The following is an 18,722-nucleotide window of genomic DNA, read 5'->3' on the forward strand; positions in this document are numbered from 1 at the left end:
CGACCGCCGTGGGGGGAGCTAAAGTTCTATTCCCGCCCCCAGAGCTTTTTGCACCGCCCCCTGAGCATCTAGACCCAGCCCACAGATAGGATTGGCTCCGCCTTTGAAGTTTAGAGCCCCCTACCCTAAGTCTGTTAGTCCCTCCCTCACCTTTTCTTCCACTTTCCTATTGGCCAGCCCCGGCCCTTAGCTCCTCCCCCACAGGCTTCATCTCCCACCTTATTATCCAGTCCGGGTTTTGACAAAGGCCCAGTTGAGATGCTTGGACGACTGGCGGTGTCAGTCGGAGCTGGCTCCGAAGTTGTGGGGAGAGAAAAGGGAAGAAAACCTGACAATGGATTTAAAGAATACTGGACCACTTTCTCCGAGTCCCCATTGAGGGTCAGCCCCTAGAAATGACCCAGACCATGCTTTATAGTTGGGGGCCAGATATATAGAGACATATGTATGTCAGCCAGCCAGTGCGTGCCCAGTCGTGTCAGATTCTCTGCGACCCCATGGACTGTAGTCCCCACCAGTTTCCTCTGTCCATGGAATTTTCCATGCAAGAATACTGGAGTAGGTTGCCATTTCCTTCTCCAAGGGATCTTCATGACCTGGGGATCGAACCCGGGCCTCTTGTGCCTTCTGCATTGGCAGTCTGATTCTTTACCAACTGCCCCACCTGGGGAGTGACCGTAAATCAGAAGAGATTTGCTTCTGGACACAGCCAGGCCTTGAAGCTCAGGGCTTTGGAACCAAATTGACCGGGTTTGAGTCCTGACTCCACCAGGGTCTGATTGTGACCCTGAGCCTCAGTTTCCACATCTAGAAACAGCGGAGAGGAGGGCAGTGGAGGTTAAATATCGAACCGACTTCTTTTATTCATTAAAAAATGTTTACTGAGTGCCTATCATGTGCCAAGATCTGTTCTAAGTGCCAGAGTTTCAGTGATAAGCAAGTCAGCCCCCAGAATTTGCTCTCATGGACCCTGCAGTTTCCAGAGGAGGTAAACCACAATACACAAAACAAATAAAGAGTGTTAATAATAACTAACATCTACCGAGCACTTCCTATGTGCCAAGCACTCAGTTATCTTCACCACAAGCCCTATTTTCATCACCATTTGATAGATGAAGAAACAGGCACAGAGCTTGTAAGATCATTTCAGCTCCTGGCATTAGAGAGATAAGACAGAGTGATATTGTCAAGGATGGGAGGCTGAGGCTAATTTAGAGAGTGCGGCCAGAGAAAGTCTTTCTGAGAAAGTGACATTTGAGCTGAGATGTGAATGACATGCAGGAAGCAATCACACAGGGACGGGGGAAGGGGGGTGACTTTCCAGGCAGCGGGAACATGAAGTACAGAGGTCCCGAGGTAGGCATGAGTTTGGCAACAAGAAGGCTGTTGTTGATGGAACTGTGGAGAGCTTCCATGTGAAGAGGAGAGCAGGAGGTAGATGGCATCGGGAGATAATGGGAGCACCAAATCTTGTAGGACCTCGAAGGCTGTGGCAGATGTTGGCGGCTTGTCACTGTATCCTCCATGAGCCCCAGGGAGGCCACATTGGTAAATCACACAGGAGGACAGTGCCCGGCACACAGTAGGCACATGTAAACGGCAGCAACCCCTGTTCGTGTCCCAGTGAACAACTACTAATGTGAGGTCAATAGGGACTTACTTCCCTAAGACTCCACGTTCCAAATGCAGAGGGCTTGGGTTCCATCCCTGGTCAGGGGACTAGGTCCCACATGCTGCAATTAAGACCCAACACAGCCAGATAAAAATAAATTTTAAAAGATCAATAATAAGTTCCAAGTGATGACTAAAATAGACGTGGGCCATTATCATTCTATGATCACAGCTAATTTTCTTACTGAAGAAACAAAGCAGGAACTCAGATTTCTTGCCTTCCCAACTCCCATTTCTCCCAGCCTCCACCTCCCTGAGCTCAGATTCTAGGAAAGGGGAAATCAGACTCCTACATACAGAACACTATGCAACGGGTTGAAATGTGCAATGTGCTAAGGGCTGTTACTGGAGTGTCCCCAGAGGACAGAGGGAGCCCAAGGGACTTCAAAGCCTGCAGTTGGGGAAGGGGAGGGGAGCCAGGGTGTGAATGAAGGAACCACAGGCAGAGGAGTTTAGGCTGCTGGGCTGTTGGGGGTGGGGTGGGGCGGTGAGGATGACACGCCAAGATGTCAGGATTTCCCTGGTGGTCCAATAGTTAAGACTCTGAACTTCCACTGCACGGCACATGGGTTTGATCCTTGGTCGGGGAACTAAGATCCCATATGCCTTGCAGTTTAGGGGGGAAAAAAGCCTCTGCTGAAGGTCTGTTATGAGGATCAAGTGAGATACGTGCATGTAAAATGCCCAATATGGTACTTATTAATAAATATGGTACCTATTATTATTATTTGTTAATTAGTACTGGTAGTTCTGTGGTGCTGGAGAAGACTCTTGAGAATCCCTTGGACAGCAAAGAGATCAAAGCAGTCAATATTAAAGGAAATCAACCCTGAATATTCATTGGAAGGACTGATGCAGAAGCTGAAGCTCCAATACTTTGGCCACCTGATGGGAAGATCTGATTCATTGGAAAAGACTTTGATGCTGGGAGGGATTGAAGGCAGGAGAAGGCGGAGACTGAGGATGAGATGGTTGGATGGCATTACTGACGAATGAACATGAGTCTGAGCAAACTCCGGGTTATAGTGAAGGACAAAGAAGCCTGGCATGCTGCAGTCCATGGGGCCGCAGAGTGGGCCACGTCTGAGCTACTCAACAACCGTAGTGGTAGCAGTACCTCTATTTCTGATTTGGGACTGTGTTTGTTTTTTTTTTCTCTCTCAGCGCCTCTTTTTTTTCTCTGTCTTTCCAACTCTTTCTTTCTTCCTGTTTTTCTTTCTACCTCTCCTTCTGTTTGTTTAGGTCTATGCCTGGGCTGGGAGCTCCATGAGGGCAGGGCAAGAGCTATCTTGGCCATTGGGGTCCCCAGCATTGTCAAGCCCAGGGCCTGATATATAACAAGTACCCAATGAAGCAACCTCTTTATGCTGGTAAAGTAGTTAAGACTCTGAACTTCAGTTTTGACCCCTGGTCATGGAATAAAGATCCCACACGCTTTGCACCATGGCCAAAAAAAAAAAAAAGAAAAAACAAGTACCCAATAAAGTAAACCGAACCCAGCTGTCTGCCGAACCAGTGTTGGGAGGTGCTGGGGACCCAGCAGTGACTGAGACAGCCCCAGCTCTACCTTCTCAGAGCTCACGATCCAGGAGAGGAAATCATTATTTGTTGAATGAATTAGCTAATTTTGAGGTGAGCTTGGAAGACTCGACCGGAATTGGGTGGAGGTATTTAAGGCAGAGAAAACTGCTGGGACTGAGGTAAGAGGGGGTGGGAAAGAGTCTGAGGAGTTGGGACGTGATGGAGAGAGGGCTGGAGAGCTCAGCAAAGGCCTGGAAAGCTGTGGAGAGGAACGTGAGCTTTCTTCTCTTGAGGGCACAGGGGAGCCATGGCACGTTCTGAGCAGAGGAGGGACCACGGCAGGTTTGTGCTTTAGCAGGACCACTCTTACAGTCTGGCTGCCCTGGGGAGGTCGAGGCGGGAGGTGATGGATGGAAGGAAGAAGGACGTGACTGGGGCAGCAGAACGGGGGGCCAGAAGTGAACTGGATCAGAGTAGGGGCTGGGGGGAGAGGGAGGAAGAGCCACCTTCTAAAAACCAGGACGGGAAATTCCCTCCGCGCTTTCACTGCCGAGAGCCCAGGTTCAATCCCTCGTCAGAAAAATAAGATCCCAGAAGCCCCGTGCGGCCAGAATAAAATAAAAAATAAATAAATAACCAGGAGGAAAGTGCCTCGGTCAGCCTGCTTTCCGTGATGCCAGAAAATGAGCTTGACGGCTCACGCACCACCACCAGGGGGCAGCCGGGAATTCAGGTTTGAATCTCCCAGCGGCTTCTCCCCCAGGGCGGGGAAAACTGCACCTTGATACCGAGGTGTGGAGAGGTTGAAGTTGTCTTCCGGGCCCCAGCTGAGAGCCCCTCTGCTTTCCTGCTCCACCCCCCAATACACACACCGATCCTGGCCTCTTGGTTCCCTGGAGCCCCTACCCCACCAGCAAGAGATTATGTCAACACAGTCTGGCTGATTCTGTCCAGGACAATATTTGCCCTCAGGATCTGGGAAGGTTGCTATGGAGACTGGGGACGTGCTGCGGGGCGGGGGGCAAGGGGGGAGGGAAGAGAGGCAGGGTGAGGGGGAGCACCCTCCCTCCTGGAAGAGGGTGAGGGGAGCCAGGCGTCATCTCTGCCTCACCTCTACCTGATTGAGTCTTGGGGAGTTTATCCCATCCCCATTTATCTGCGTTCCAAGTCTTTTTCCCCCACCCTCTGCGCTCTCTCTGGACCGTCTCTTCGTCTCTGTCCCTGATTATCTCTCTGGATACCTCTGCTCTCATCTCTCTGAGTCTCTCTCTCTGTCCTTTGCTTTCTCTCTTTGGGTCTCCATCTCTATATCTCTCCACGTCTCTGTGTCTCTCTAGGTATATATCCTGTCTCCTATGTCTCGATCTCTCTTTGGGTCTTTGTCTCTCTCTCGGTCCCGTGTTTTTAGTGTTGGTCTCTCTAGGCCCGCCTCTCTGGATCTCTGTCTCTGGGTTCCTATCTTTCTCTGGGTCCTCTGTTAATCTTTCTCTCTTCGTGTGCCCCCATCTCTGGAGCGCTGTCCGCTTGTGTCTCACCGGATCCTGTGTCACCCCTAGGTCCCTCTCTGAATCTCTGTCCCTCCTTCTCTCTAAGGATCTCTATATTTTCAGCTGTGTCTTTCTCAGTCTCAGTCTCTGTCTCTGACATTCTGAATCTCTTTCTGTTTGTGCGTGTGTGTGTGTGCGCGCGTGTGTGTGTCTCTCTCTGGGTTTCTGTCTTTGAGGCCTTGTCTCTCCGTAGTCCTGAATCTCAGGGGGCCATCTCAGCCTCCCATTTCTGGCCTCAGTCCCTATGGGGCCCCCCCCTCCCCATCTCTCTCTGCCTCATTTCTCCTGCACCATCTGCCAGCACTCCAGGCCCCCGCCTGCTCCCCGCAGGCTCTTCTTAGCCGGGCAGCCCCATGGGGGGAGGCACAGCCTGCCCCCCAGATTCCTCCCCACCATGGCATCCTGAGGTGGGGGGTGGGAACACTGCCTGGTCATGGCTAGGGTGGAGGGAACAACAGCCTGGAGACCCGGGACCAGGGGACATGGAGAAAGGGAAACAGACAGAAAGACACCCTGAGAGGCGATGGAAAAGAGGGACGAGAAAGGAGAAAGCTTCAAGATAGGCAAGAAGAAATTGAGCTGGAGAGTGGAGCGAGCAAGAGAAATGAGGAGGGGGCAGAAGGAAATCCGGAGGGAAGAGAAGAGAAAATACAGCCCAGCCAACAAGGGAGGAAGATGGAAAAACTGCACTCAGGCTTGGAGGAAAGGAGAAAGAAGAGATTCTTGGATCAAGGGGACTGAAGGGAGCATGAAGAGAGAAGGGCAAGGGGAGAGGTCATGACCGCTTCTTTGCCTGAAGCTTCCAAAGCCCTGAGCATGGGGACTGGAGAGGGCCCATGTGGCTACCCCTGAGGCCCTGTTGCCTCCTCCCCAGGCCCTGGGAGAATGTAAAGGCCCCCAGGAGGGCTAAGATGAGCAGGGGGCCAGTTGGGGACCCAGACACCCCTCCTCCTGTCCTCCACACCCACTCCCCCCCCCCACACACACAGTGCTCTATTCTGCCCAGAGGGACTGATGAGGGAGGGGCCAGCCAGCTCATCCCCAGGCTCCGGTCCTGGTTGTCTCTCCTCAGGGCCCATCTTTCAGGCTCTCCCTCCCTCCACCCACCTCATCTCCATCTCTCAGAGTCTCATCTCTCAGTTTGTATCTCTTCTTTCTCTCTCCCTTTCTTGGTCCGTTTTGTCTTCCCTGATTTTTTCTCTCTGTCTCTCTCTTTTTGTATATTTCTCTCTACTTCTCTGTCTCTCTTGATTCTTTCTCTCTATCTCTTTCTCCTGGTCTCCCTCATCTCTGCCTCTTCCTGTCTCTGTCTGTCTCTGCTCTTTCTTGGTCCTTGATTTCTTTTCCTGTCTTTCTCATCACCTCAGTTCCTCTCCCCTGCTTCCCCCTCCCACACCCAGTCCCTCTCCTCCCCCTTTCCAGCCTCCCCCCACCTTCCCATCCCCAGCAAGTGACCCCAGACCCTCTTGGGACCAAGGAGAGGCTCCCTCCCAACCCCAGCCTCTTCCCGAGGTGTATGGCATTCTCAGACTCCTCTCCTCTCCACTCCATGAACCGAGCCTTTCCCAGGACCCAGAAGGCGCCAGGAATGTGGGGCAGAGAGCAGGAGGCCAGCTGGAGGTCAGGAAGCCAGGAGCCCGCATGTCACTCCCCCTCCCCGAGACTGGTTTCTTTCCAGCCTCTAGTGCTGGATCTCATGCCACTCCTTACTCTCTGCCCCTCCTGGGGCCTCTGGGCCTCAGTTTCTCCTCTGTAAAATGGGCAGACTCACCTCTGTCCCATTTATCTTCCAGCTCCCCAGGGAGTGTGTGCTCATGAATGTTACTAGTGTAATTAATGTGCAGGAATTGGTGGTTTGCATTCAAGGGGGAAGTGAGTGCTGAGAGCCGAGATTCAGTTTCTAAGCCAAATATTTTCCATATTTTAGGGCAAAGGAAGAGACTGGAAGTGGAGACTCTGAGGAGGTGTGTGATTCAGTGGTGACTGTGACCGGGAGACCACGTGAGGCTGTGGGTTCGTGCATGGTGGTAGGAAGATAGCGTGCAATCCTGTGCACAACTGTGTGACTGCGGGTGGCTGTATATGACTTGTAAGTGCAAGTGAGGCTGTGATGGACAGTTGTATGTCTTAGCACTGGGCGTGACTGAGGATGACAATGTAACATCCAGAGCTCATGGGATGTGTGCCTTAGTGACACTTGGGGAACATGTGTTGTTGGAGTGTGACTGTGGACTCTGTTGGTAATTATGTGAAGTGTGTGAGACGTTGTGTGAGCACGTTAATGAGTGGAATTGTGTAACATTGTATATATAATTTTCAGACTGTCATTAAAGGATTGTATGACAATCACCTATAACTGTTTGCGTTTATGTCATCAACAGCCTCCGCTCTGTGCCCCAACTTGTGCTGAGTGACACTGGGGACCCAGTGGTGACAGATGCCTTCCCTGTCCTCATGGGGGCACTCAGGCCGGTGGGGGGAGACAGTATTTGTGATGTGATTTAATGATGGTGTGAACGTATGCGTGGTGGACACAGTATCATGGGAACTGTAGGAAGCTGTGATTGTGTTGCTGTGTGAGTGCAGGAGTACATGCCCAGAGTGCGTGGCTGTGTGTCACTGTATCACAGATGACTGTCAACCTGTGGGGGAGAACCTTTGGCTCACGGGGTGTGACGCTGGACTGTGGGACTATGAATGAATATGAAGAACAGGTTCAGTGAGGCGCAGTATATAAGACTCTGTGCCTCTCGGCAGCTCAGTGTATGGGATCATGTGTGACATTGTGTGCATGGCCTCACGTGTGGTGGCTGGATGGGACAAGTGGGACAACGTGAGAGGCTGTGCGCGCTGGAAGAGGGGGTCCTCAGGATGCTGACTCTGTGACTGTGCTCCCCCACGTGACCCTGAGTGGCTGTGATACTCACAGATGACTGGCCCCCTGTGCCAGGTCTCTGCCCCAGCTCCCTGCTCCTGTTCCTCGGCCCGCCCTGGCCCCGCCCCCTACCCCTACCCCAGGATGTCACCTCCCGCGGAGCCCAGGCGAGGCCGTGGAGGCGACAGCGTCAGAAGCAAGTGATTGAGAGGAGAGCTGGGAACAGGTGAGGGCTCCCCCATCTCAGCCACTCCCCTGCCCTGTGTCCCCTCACATCTCCGGAGCCCTCTTGCTCTGTGCCTTTGTCTCAGCTTCTTTGTGCCCACGGTCTATGTCCTTCTATCTATCTCTCAGTATCTCTGTCGCCACGTCGCAAATCCCTGTTTAGCCGCTAGTTCTGTATCTCCGTCTCTGTCCCCCATTCTCTGTGTCTCTCCATGTCTCTACCTCCTCTCTGTCTCCGAGCCCACATTTTTGTCTCTGTCTTCCTCTCCCTTTTGGTCTCTAGTCTCTTGCCGTGTCTCATTCTGTCTCTGTGTCTTTCCGTTTCTATGTTTGTCTCAAGCATTTTTGACTCGTGTGTTTCTGGAACTCCAACCGACATCCTCCTGTTTTCTCCTTTCCCTGCATGGTGCCAGATGTGGTGTGTTGGGGAGTAGACTGATTTCCAAGCATCTGGGCCCCTCACCTTTCTAGTCCCTAAGGAGAGCCATTGTCCCATTAACTCTGGGTTTTATCCGCAGCCGGAAATGTTTGATAAGGTCGGGTTCCTATCCGTGACTTGAAAACCCTTTGAGCTGGGAGAGTGGGAAGTCCAAGAGTCACTTCGAGCTACATGCCCTCCTCTCCAAGGTGGTCCCCAGGTTCCCTCGAGTCTCTAGGTCTAGACTGCGGGTGACCCTGGAGCTTCCCGTCCAGCGCAACTCTAAGGCAACCGCACCCTCTGCAAACACTCCCCTTCCATCACCGCTGCCCCAGCAACAGCCGGGGGCGGGCCGGGGAATCAGGTGTTGGAGATCGGTCTCCGCCCACTCCTCAAGACTCACCCCCTCCCCACCTGGCCCCAAATCATCCCTCGTAGTTGTGGGGGGCGCTGTCTCCGGGGTACGTGATTCCCTGAGCAGGGGGCGCTGGGGCTGGGAGAGGAGGCAGAGGCTCCTGATTCTTCCTCGGACCCCCAGACCCGGCTGCCCTTGCGTGACCGGACCCTTCGTTCCCCATGCCCTGCTGCCCACACGATGCCCACCTGTCCACCCTGGTGGCTGCTGCTTCTGCTCTCGCTGTGGGAGCCGCTGCTCCGGAGCGCAGAGGTGAGAACCAGAGGAGCCAAGGCTCTCAAGGCTTGGAGGGATGTTGGGGCCGGTTTTAAGTCGTATCCCACCGGGAAGATTGTTTCAAGGCTCCCCATCTGCCCAGATTCAAGTTTTGATGGTTGTTTCTAGTCCTTCTTCTTCCCCCACCCCCCACTTCCCTCAAATCCTCCTGATAATATCCAACCACCTCCGTCTCCTCATTTTCCTGAAGGATTTTAGGTCCCCACAGCAACTCCCCTGGTGGTTTCTAGGCACCCCTCAAGACTTAAAAGAGGTTTCTAAGCCACCCGAGACGCCTGAGCAAAACAGGACAGTCGCTTCAAGTCCCTCCAGGGTGTCTCTGGCCCTCAAGGATCTTGCTGCCTTGGAGCTCGGGTCGAGGCGCGAGCCGAGGTGGGGGTGGGTGGGTGTGGTCCTTCCTTCTCTCTTTTTGTAGGCAGGCTCTGAGGGGCAGACAGCGGGAGAGCTGTACCAGCGCTGGGAGCGGTACCGCAGGGAGTGCCAGGAGACACTGGAGGCCTCGGAGCCCCCAGCAGGTGTGACAGGGGTGGAGGACTGGGGGTAAGGAAAGGGTTGGGGCTGAGAGGGATGGGCTTGAGGCCGGCCTGGGACTGACATGCCGCCAAGGCCTGAAAGGGAAGTCTGGGTGTCTGGGGTAAAAGTGGGCCACGTGGGAGAAACCAGAGATGAGGCTTGAAAGGGGAGGGGTCTTGGGCGGGGCTTACACTCGGTGGGTGGGACCTAAAGTGGACGGCGAAGGGGGCGGGGTTTGGGGGTGGAGTCTAGGAAGGGCCTTACAGACTGGGAGGCATCTGTAGCGGGAACTTGCTTGGTGGGAGGAGCCCAGAGTAAGGCTCGAAAGATGGGCGGGGCCTCGGGCCTGGTGGGAGGAGCTACGAAGGAGCAGGGACGCGACCACTCCAGGTGGGCGGGGCTTGGGCGGGGCTTGTGTGTGCAGGGCAGAGACTCCTTGGGCTCGAGTTACAGCAGGTCTGTCCGAACTCTGGCCCCCACGCCCACCCCAGGCCTCGCCTGTAACGGGTCCTTCGATATGTACGTCTGCTGGGACTACACTGCACCCAACGCCACTGCCCGTGCGTCCTGCCCTTGGTATCTGCCCTGGCACGGCCACGGTGAGCTGCCGGGTGGACCCCAGGCCCACCTCTGACACAAAGATCTCCCTCCTAACCCTGGTCCCAGACGCCACTCCCCCGCAGCTCCCCTGGTCCTCTTGGGCTGGGTGTCGCCGTCTGCGTGTCCCTCCACATAACGTCCCTTCTCTGTCTCTGTATCTTTCTGACGGCCACCAGGTTATTTTCTCTCCTTGTCATGAGTCTGTCTCTGCACATCTTGGTCTTCCTTGCCTAACTAGCAGTGTGACCTGGGGTTGTTGTTCAGCTGCTCAGTTGTGTCCGACTCTTTGTGACCCCATGGACCGCAGCACCCCAGGCTCCCCTATCCTTCACTGTCTCCCAGAGTTTGCTCACACTCATGTCCATTGAGTCAGTGATGCCATCCAATCATCTCATCCTCTGTCGTCCCCTTCTCCTCCTGCCTTCAATCTTTCCCAGCATCACTGTTTTTTCCAGTGAAATTTCGTTATACCTCAACTCCTCATTTGTGAATTGATGGTTATGATAGTACCAAATTCATAGGCTTGTTATGAATATTAAATTATTACATGTAAAATGCTATATTATGGTTTATCATCATCATCACTGGATAGCTCTCTCTGCCTTTGCCTCAGTTTGTCTTTCTGTCTCCATCTCTCTCTGTGTGCCTCTGATTCCCTCCCTTGTTTCCCCTCAGTGGCTAAAGGCTTTGTCCTCCGCCAATGTGGCAGTGATGGCCAATGGGGACCTTGGAGAGACCATTCTCAGTGTGAAAACCCAGAGAAAAATGCGGTTTTTCAGGTAAGAAGAGGAGAGATTTCAGGGTATGATTTCCAGGCAGCAGTAGAAAAGCAGCAGCCTCAGACAGAGCCTGAAACCCCTTGTACCATTCAGGACTCTGGGTTCCAAGTGATAGAAATTCAACTCCTTTCTTGAAGGAGAAAGAAAAAGATATTGGCTTTTGTGATTGAAAATTATAAGGTTGCAGCTTCAGATACAGCTGGATCTAGGTGCTAAAATGATGTAGTTGGGAATCTCTCTCACCATATTGTACTTCTGTTTTTCTCTATGATGGTGTCCTCTTTTTTTTTTTTCTGTGGGGTGGAAAAGGTGGCCCCCATCAGTACCAGGCTCACATTCCACCTGCAAGCAATGCTATAGGCAGACTGAGCTTTTTTTCTCAATAGCTCCAACTTAATGTTCCAGGACTGACCGTCATTGGCCTGATTTGAGTAGCATACCTGCCCTTGAGTAGTCACTCTGTGTGTGTGTGTGGTGTTAGATCGCATGCTTTGATTCGTTGGTCACGTGCCCAGCCCTGGGATTGAGGGGTGGAATGCCCCACTCAAAAAAAGGTTGATAGATCCCTCAAAAAATTGGGGTGCGAGTATGAACAAAGAGCAGCTCCTTTATGACCTGAGGGCAGGAGTTGAGCTTTATTTCTTTTTAAAATTTATTCATTAATTTTTGGCTGCACCGGGTCTTCATTGCTTTGTGCAGGCTTTCCCTAGTTGAGGTGAGAGGAGTCTAGTCTTAGTTGCGGCATGCAGGCTTTTCGGTCCGGGCTCAGCAGTTGTGGCTTGCGGGATCTGAGCTCTATTTCTGTGTCCTCTCCTCCCACCTCCACCCCTAGGACCAAAGGCTGACCTTGGAACGGCTGCAGGTTGTGTACACCGTGGGCTACTCCCTGTCTCTTGCCACACTGCTGTTCGCCTTGCTCATCTTGAGTACCTTCAGGTGGGACCCCCCAACCCTGAACAGAAGCAGCAGAGACTGGGCTTCAGTTTTCCCAGAAAGATGGGGGTAGTCAGGCTCCACCGGCAATAAGTATCCAATGGTGGTTCTGTGGGGAGGGCTGGGACGTGGTTTAAGGGACTCTGTGTGGCCAAGGACAGGCCCCCAGACTGCCTCCCAAATCCCCCAGGCGGCTGCGCTGCACTCGCAACTACATCCACATCAACCTGTTCACGTCCTTCATGCTGCGGGCAGCTGCCATCCTCACCCGGGACCGTCTGCTTCCTCCCCCTGGCCCCTACCCTGGGGATCAGGTCCTTACCCTGTGGAACCAGGTGAACAACATCCTTCTCTTTCTCAAATTGAGATTCTGCCTCCTCTGGTAGGGCCAGAGGGTTCCCATTCCATTTACTACCTCCTACCCTATCAACGGGCTTCCCTTGTGGGTCAGAACGTAAAGAATCAGCCTGCAATGCAGGAGACCTGGGTTCGATCCCTGGGTTGTGAAGATTCCCTGGAGAAAAGAAAGGCCACCCACTCCAGTATTCTGGCCTGGAGAATTCCATGGACTGTATAGTCTACGGGGCCGCAAAGAGTCAGACATGACTGAGCAATTTTCACCTTATCAACCGGGCTTCCCTGGTGGTTCAATGGTGAACAACCTGTCTACTAATGCAGGAGAAATGGGTTCGATCCCTGGGTAGGGAATATCCCCTGGAGAAGGAAATGGCAACCCACTGCACTGCTCTTCCCTGGGAAATCCCATGGACAGACAGAAGGGCCTGGTGGGCTACAGTCCACGGGGTCACAAAAGACTCAGACACGACTTAGCAAGGAAACAACAAAAAGAACAATAATGTTATTGTTAATTTGTTAATCTCTCTAGACCCTTCTGACACAACTAGAGAGGGGCCCTCCCTACTCAGCCTCCCTCATCATTGAACTCTCTCATCCCTTTATCTCCTCTACTGGAACTTTTCCATTCCCTTTCTCTCGGTATCTCACCCGTCATTAGAGTTTTGCACCAATAAGAGAGGCCCCTGCTAGAGGCGAGACAGAAGTTGGGAGGATGGGAGAAACTAACCAATGGGGGGATTTGGCAGATACCAATTTGTTCCAGGGAGACAAGGTGGGAGAGACTAGAGACTAGGGGCAGGTGGGGAGAGAACCTGTCTGGCAGCAAGTTGGGCCATACCAATTGTTGAAAGCGAAGGGGGTGGGAAAGTCCATGTGCTGGTGGGTGATGAGAAAAACCTTTTGAAAGGTGGAGTAGTTGAATTCTTAGGAGATGGGGTGGGAGAGCCTATATTCAGGGTAATCTGGGGGGAACTCATGAAATTCTCCAGGCCGGAATACTGGAGTGGGTAATTGATCCCTTCTCCAGCGGATCTTCCCTACCCAGGAATCGAACCAGGGCCTCCTTTATTGCAGGCGGATTCCTTAGAGCTGAGCTTCCAGGGAAGATAGATAGATAGTGAAGTCGCTCAGTCGTGTCCGACTCTTTGCGACCCCATGGACAGTAGCCAACCAGGCTCCTCTGTCCATGGGATTTTCCAGGCAAGAATACTGGAGTGGGTTGCCATTTCCTTCTCCAGGGAAGATACCAATCGTTAAAGAGGTTAGAGTGGGAGAGCTCATGTAGGGAAAGAGAACAGAATGAGTGAGGAGAGGATAGCTACTTCATCCTTTGGTGATACAGAATGGGAAGAGAATATTTGATGACAAGAGATGGGCTTGGAGGGGACCCTGACTGCCCCCTCCCCCTGTCTGGTCACCCCCTAGGCCCTAGCTGCCTGTCGCACGGCCCAGATCGTGACCCAGTACTGCGTGGGCGCCAACTACACGTGGCTGCTGGTGGAAGGCATCTACCTGCACAGTCTCCTCGTGCTTGTGGGAGGCTCCGAGGAGGGTCACTTCCGCTGCTACATGCTCCTCGGCTGGGGTGAGCCCCCGACCCTGTCCCCTGCCCTGCCCAGCGCGCTTCCCCTCCCGCAAACTACCCAGCTGGTCTGCCTGAGGGGGTCTCCTCCTCTCTCTAGGATTCTCTACCTCCCCTTCCCGGCGGGGGAATTCCGCGGGTCTTGGGCCTGGCAGGGCCTGTGCATGCTCTGACAGCTGCGGCGGGGTGGGGGGCGGGGGTTGGGGTCTGCACAGGGGCCCCCACGCTTTTCGTCATTCCTTGGGTGATCGTCAGGTACCTGTTCGAGAACACGCAGTGAGTCGAGGGGTTTGGGGGGCGGCTCTGGGGAGGTGGGCGGGGCTTTGAGGGACGTGGGCGGTCCTTGGAGGGACGTGGGCGGGGTGAGACGGAATCTTGGGGAGGTTCTAATTGCCTCTAGGAGCCTGGGAGAGTGTCTAAAGGAACCAGTCGCTTAGGAAGATGGGTTCCAGGATTACTGCAAGGGGCGGGATGGGGGCTGGGCCTAAATAGTAGCAGGGACTTTAGGGGAATGTGGGTGTGGTCTTAAGGAAGGTGGGGAGGTTAAGTGCTCAATTCTATGAGTCTTCGGGTATTCTGGTCTATCTCAGCTCTATGCCCCCTCCTCCAGGTGCTGGGAGCGGAATGATATCAAAGCCATTTGGTGGATCATACGAACCCCTATTCTCCTAACAATTTTGGTACGACCGGTCCCATCTCCTCCAGGCTGGTCTCAAGAATTTCCCATCCTGGGAAGCCAAGGTGGCGGGGAACTGGCTCAGTCTCTCTCTCCCCCACCCCCTACCCCCCACCCCACAGATTAATTTTCTCATCTTTGTCCGCATCCTTGGCATCCTCGTGTCAAAGCTGAGGACGCGACAGATGCGCTGCCCGGACTACCGACTGAGGTGGGGACGGAGGGGAGGGTGACTGGGGGCAAGGTGGGGGACTCAGGACCCCGGCATCACTGCCACCCTCTACCCGCAGGCTGGCTCGCTCCACGCTGACGCTGGTGCCCCTGCTGGGCGTCCACGAGGTGGTGTTTGCTCCCGTGACTGAAGAACAGGCCCGGGGTGCCCTGCGCTTGGCCAAGCTCAGCTTTGAAATCTTCCTCAGTTCTTTCCAGGTGCCTAAGCGAGGTGCAGGAGCTACGCCCTTTGAGTTCAGGCCCTCCTACTCAGAGAGGATCGAGGGTTCGAGTCATCCTCTGGTGCAGCCCAGAATGGGCTGCGAAGATGGGATTTTTTTCATTCATTCTACACTTCCGTCCTGACTGGGGAAGCAGGGAGAAGGCAGGAGACCCGGAAGCCCCAGCAGTACTGCCTCCTGGTTAAGATCGAGGGCTTTGAGATCAGCCAGGGCTGGGACCAAATCTGGGTCCTCACTTCCCAGCTCTGTGACCTTCACCTCAGGGCCAGGGAAAAGGCGAAGCATATGAAGTGCCTAACATGCCAAATGGACAGAGATGTCCACTGATATTTAAGGTCAACCCTGCCCGTGCTTGTCCTATCCTAGTCTCCATCCTGCTTTACCTTGTTGGGCCTCAGTTTTCCCATCTCTAAAGTGGGGACAATACTAGTTTCACTTTATTTATCAATTCAGCAAAAATTTATTGAACACTTACTATATACCAAGCACTTTTCCAGGCTTTCTATGGGGATATGGCCAACCCAATGGTCCTTATCCTTTAGTGGGAGAGACAGATGCTATATAAGTAAAATACACAGAATGTCAGATGGTGAAATGTGCCTAAAGGAGGGAGGGATGAGAAGGCAAGAAAATAGAGATGACAAAGAAGAATGGGATTACGGACAGGGGTCAGGGAAGGCCTTGCCGAAAAGACACTAGAGCAGACACCCAAAGAAGATGAGGGAATGCACCAGGAAGGTATTTGGGGGAAATGTTCCAGGAAGAGAAATGCCAAGTGCAAGATCCCTGAGGTGAGAGAGAGTACTGATCATGATGGCACTCTCATGGCCAGCATGCCTGAAGCAGGGGGTGGGTGGATAGGACAGAGGTGAGGTACCCAGGTAGATCCTTGGGCCTAGAGAGGACCCTTTGCTTTTCCTCTGAGTCAGTTGGGAGCCACGGGAGCACAGGAATGTGATCAGAGTTGGATTTTAATGGGATTGTGGAAAGTGATAATAAGTAATATCTTACTACATGCTTAGTCAGTCATGTCTGACTTTGCCAGGCTCCTCTGTCCTTGGAATTATCCAGGCAAGAATACTGGAGTGGGTTGCCATTCCCTTCTCCACGGGATCTTCCCGACCTAGGGATTGAACCCGACCCTGCATTGCAGGCGGATTCTTTACCATCTGAGCCGCTAGGGAAGCCCTTGTCTTGCATTAATGTATCAATTACTTTATTAATTATAAATACATTTTATATGTATTTAAATTTCTAAATTATTATAAATATAAAACTAATTTTAAAAAATAATTGCAAATTTAATTTTTTGGATGTGCCTATTAAAGTTTATTATTATGGAATTTCTTGGCAGTACAGTGGTTAGGACTCAGCACTTTCACTGTCGAGGGCCCAGGTTCGATCCCTGGTCTGAGAACTAAGATCCTGCAAGCCCTGCAGCACGGCCAAATAAATAAATCCAATATGTCATGTAGTAAGTTATGATAAGATTTAGAAAAAGGTTTAACTATGTGCCGTGCACTAGAGCTTCTTGTATATTAATAATACCTTAAATCTCAGCACCACCACTGTATTATTGTTCCCTTTTCCAGATGAAGAAACTGAGGCACAGAGGGGTTAAGCAGCTTGCCTCAGTGGGGAAGAAAGTGGGAAGCAGTGATCACATCCAAGCAGTCAGCCTTTGGGGTTACATGTCTTTAATCTCCAGCCCTGATGGCTCTGCAAATTGGCGAGGGCAAGGGGAGGGGGAAAGTCAGGAGCCAGGGAAAGGGTGACTGCAATAATCTAGGACCGATGTGGCGACGGGCGAGGTGGTTTGGGCCTGTAAAGGGTCAGAGTTCACTGAGGGGTGTTTATAACTCTGCCCCTGCTCCCAGTTTAACCCCCGCTCCCCCCACGGCAGGGCTTCCTGGTCAGCGTCCTCTACTGCTTCATCAACAAGGAGGTAGGGAGAGCCGCGGCCCGCCGCCCGCGCCCTCTGCCGGCCGCGCAGGGAATGGCGCGCGCGCCGCCGCCTCTGAGCGCCGTCCGGTTTCAGGTGCAGTCGGAGATCCGCCGGGGTTGGCACCGCTGCCGCCTGCGCCACAGCCTCGGCGAGGAGCCGCGCCAGCGCCCCGAGCCCGCCTTCCGGACCCTGCCCTCCGGCTCCGGCCAGGGCCAGGTCGTCGCCGGCCGCGCTCTGTGCTCGAGGACCCTCCCAGGTCCTGGGGGTGAGGCCAACCACGTCTTAGAAAGTTACTGCTAGGCAGCGGGATTCTTGGGTCCATTCAGTTAGCATGTATTTATTGAGCGCCTGCTGTGTACCAGGCTTGGCTTGGAGGGCGCTGGAGAAATGGCGGGGGTTTGGGACTGGGGGAGGGCAAGGAAACAGAAAAGCCCCTGTTTTCCTAGAGATCACAACTGAGTGGGGGAAACAGGCGGTGAGGCCAAATTAAATTATACTATGTACACTGTGGAATGGCTTAGGAAGAAAGGTTAGAAGGGGACCTAGTGTGGTCCAGGGCATCTCTGATGAAGCGACTTTGAAGTCATGCCCAAAAGAGGTGAAGGAGACAGCTTTGCAAAGAATTGGCAGGCGAGGTTTTAAGGCAGAAGGAAGAATACCTGCGAAGGTCCTGGGGCAAGGAGCTTGGCTGTGTCCGAGGAAGAGAGAGGTGACCTACGAGGCTGGAGCGGGATGAGTCAGAGCCCACAGATGGCGAGAGAGAAGTAGGTGGGGACAGAAGAGTGGGCATTTTATTCCAAGTTCTTGGAAGATTCTTTGGAGTGTCTCCTAATGGAATGGGCTAAGGTGTTAAAGAGACCGCTCCATCTGCCCTTTCGGGGGATGGATTATTAGGGGCTATTGGGGCAGCTGGGAGCCCAGTCAGGAGTCTGATAATGGTGGGAGGTGATGTTAGCAGGACCGGGGTGGCAGCCACATACGGCGTGAAATGGTTGGATTCTAGAGCTAGTTTAAAGGTAGAACTGAGAGGATTTGCTGAAGAAGGAGGGACTCCAGGGATGACTTCTCAGTTTGGGATGGAGAGAGGAAAGAGGGAGGGAGATGGGGTTTGAGCTGGGGAGTACAAGGAGTGCTCTCTGGACTTGTTAAGCTGGAAATAAGGGTCTGGAGCTCAAAGCAAAGGTTAGAGATAGAAATGTGAGTGGGCACTGGGGTCCAGAGAGGATTCTGTGTGAATAGAAACAAGCAATTTCATGGCAGGCATCAGAGCTGAAATCTACATCAAGAGGCCAGGCCCACTGCCACCTGGAGACATACCCACCTTTTCAGTGGCCTCTGGGAACTATGAGATTTAGGGGGGAAGCCAGCAGCCTCAATGTGGCTGGGCCACGTATATATATACACACACACAAGACTCTCACTCCTAAATTGCTCCCCATCACAGACACACACTTAGATTCAGTTAGGTGTTGTTGATTCGCTTCCTCAGGGTCCCCAGCTCTCTGGACAGATATGGCTCACAGCCGCTGAATTCAATGTCCTTTGAAGCATGTGGCCCTCCTGGGCCCCTCTTGTGGGTTCTGGGAAGGTGGGGGCCTGAGAGCTGGGTCCTTGTAAATAAAGCATGAGAAAAACAGTTGCTTTCGGGGTGGGGAAATCTTCTTGGCCAGGCCATAAGGGAGATGACAGGAGGGAGGGCAGGCTGTGTGGCCAGGTGCTGGTGGTGGCCCTGCACCCTCTGGAGAGCAGCGCTGCCTAACTTCCAAGAGAGTCAAGAGTCGCCAAGAGATCATGGATACCATGCCGCCACCATTCTCCATGCTTAAGAGAAGCCCCAACTGGGAATGTTCCTGTGATCTCCTATTTAAACCATTTGCAGTGTGTATGATTAAAATTGTGCATGCGACGATCGTGTTTTGTTTTTTTTTAAATTAGTT

At 53.0% G+C, this 18,722-nt stretch overlaps 1 protein-coding gene across 6 annotated transcripts; it reads left to right on the forward strand.

Moving 5' to 3' along the window:
- Positions 1–6,603: 6,603 nt before the first annotated feature.
- Positions 6,604–17,085, forward strand: GIPR (gastric inhibitory polypeptide receptor). 6 transcript variants are annotated; one of them, XM_025269339.3, is made up of 13 exons: positions 6,604–7,840; positions 8,796–8,924; positions 9,364–9,463; positions 9,953–10,060; positions 10,737–10,840; positions 11,673–11,776; positions 11,964–12,108; positions 13,556–13,715; positions 13,928–13,988; positions 14,323–14,392; positions 14,511–14,599; positions 14,679–14,817; positions 16,744–17,085. In XM_025269339.3, exons 2-13 carry the CDS (start codon positions 8,853–8,855, stop codon positions 17,083–17,085), a joined length of 1,494 nt encoding a protein of 497 aa, XP_025125124.1. In that variant the 5' UTR covers positions 6,604–7,840; positions 8,796–8,852. The 6 variants fall into 6 exon arrangements, with proteins under 6 accessions (XP_025125124.1, XP_025125125.1, XP_044786701.1 ...); XM_044930763.2 differs by having other exon boundaries at positions 6,607–8,924; positions 16,744–16,785; positions 16,879–17,085; XM_025269340.3 differs by having other exon boundaries at positions 6,604–8,924.
- The last annotated feature ends 1,637 nt before the right edge of the window (positions 17,086–18,722 follow it).

The sequence above is a fragment of the Bubalus bubalis genome, chromosome 18, assembly GCF_019923935.1.
Source record: "Bubalus bubalis isolate 160015118507 breed Murrah chromosome 18, NDDB_SH_1, whole genome shotgun sequence".
NCBI classification, from domain to species: Eukaryota; Metazoa; Chordata; class Mammalia; order Artiodactyla; family Bovidae; genus Bubalus; species Bubalus bubalis.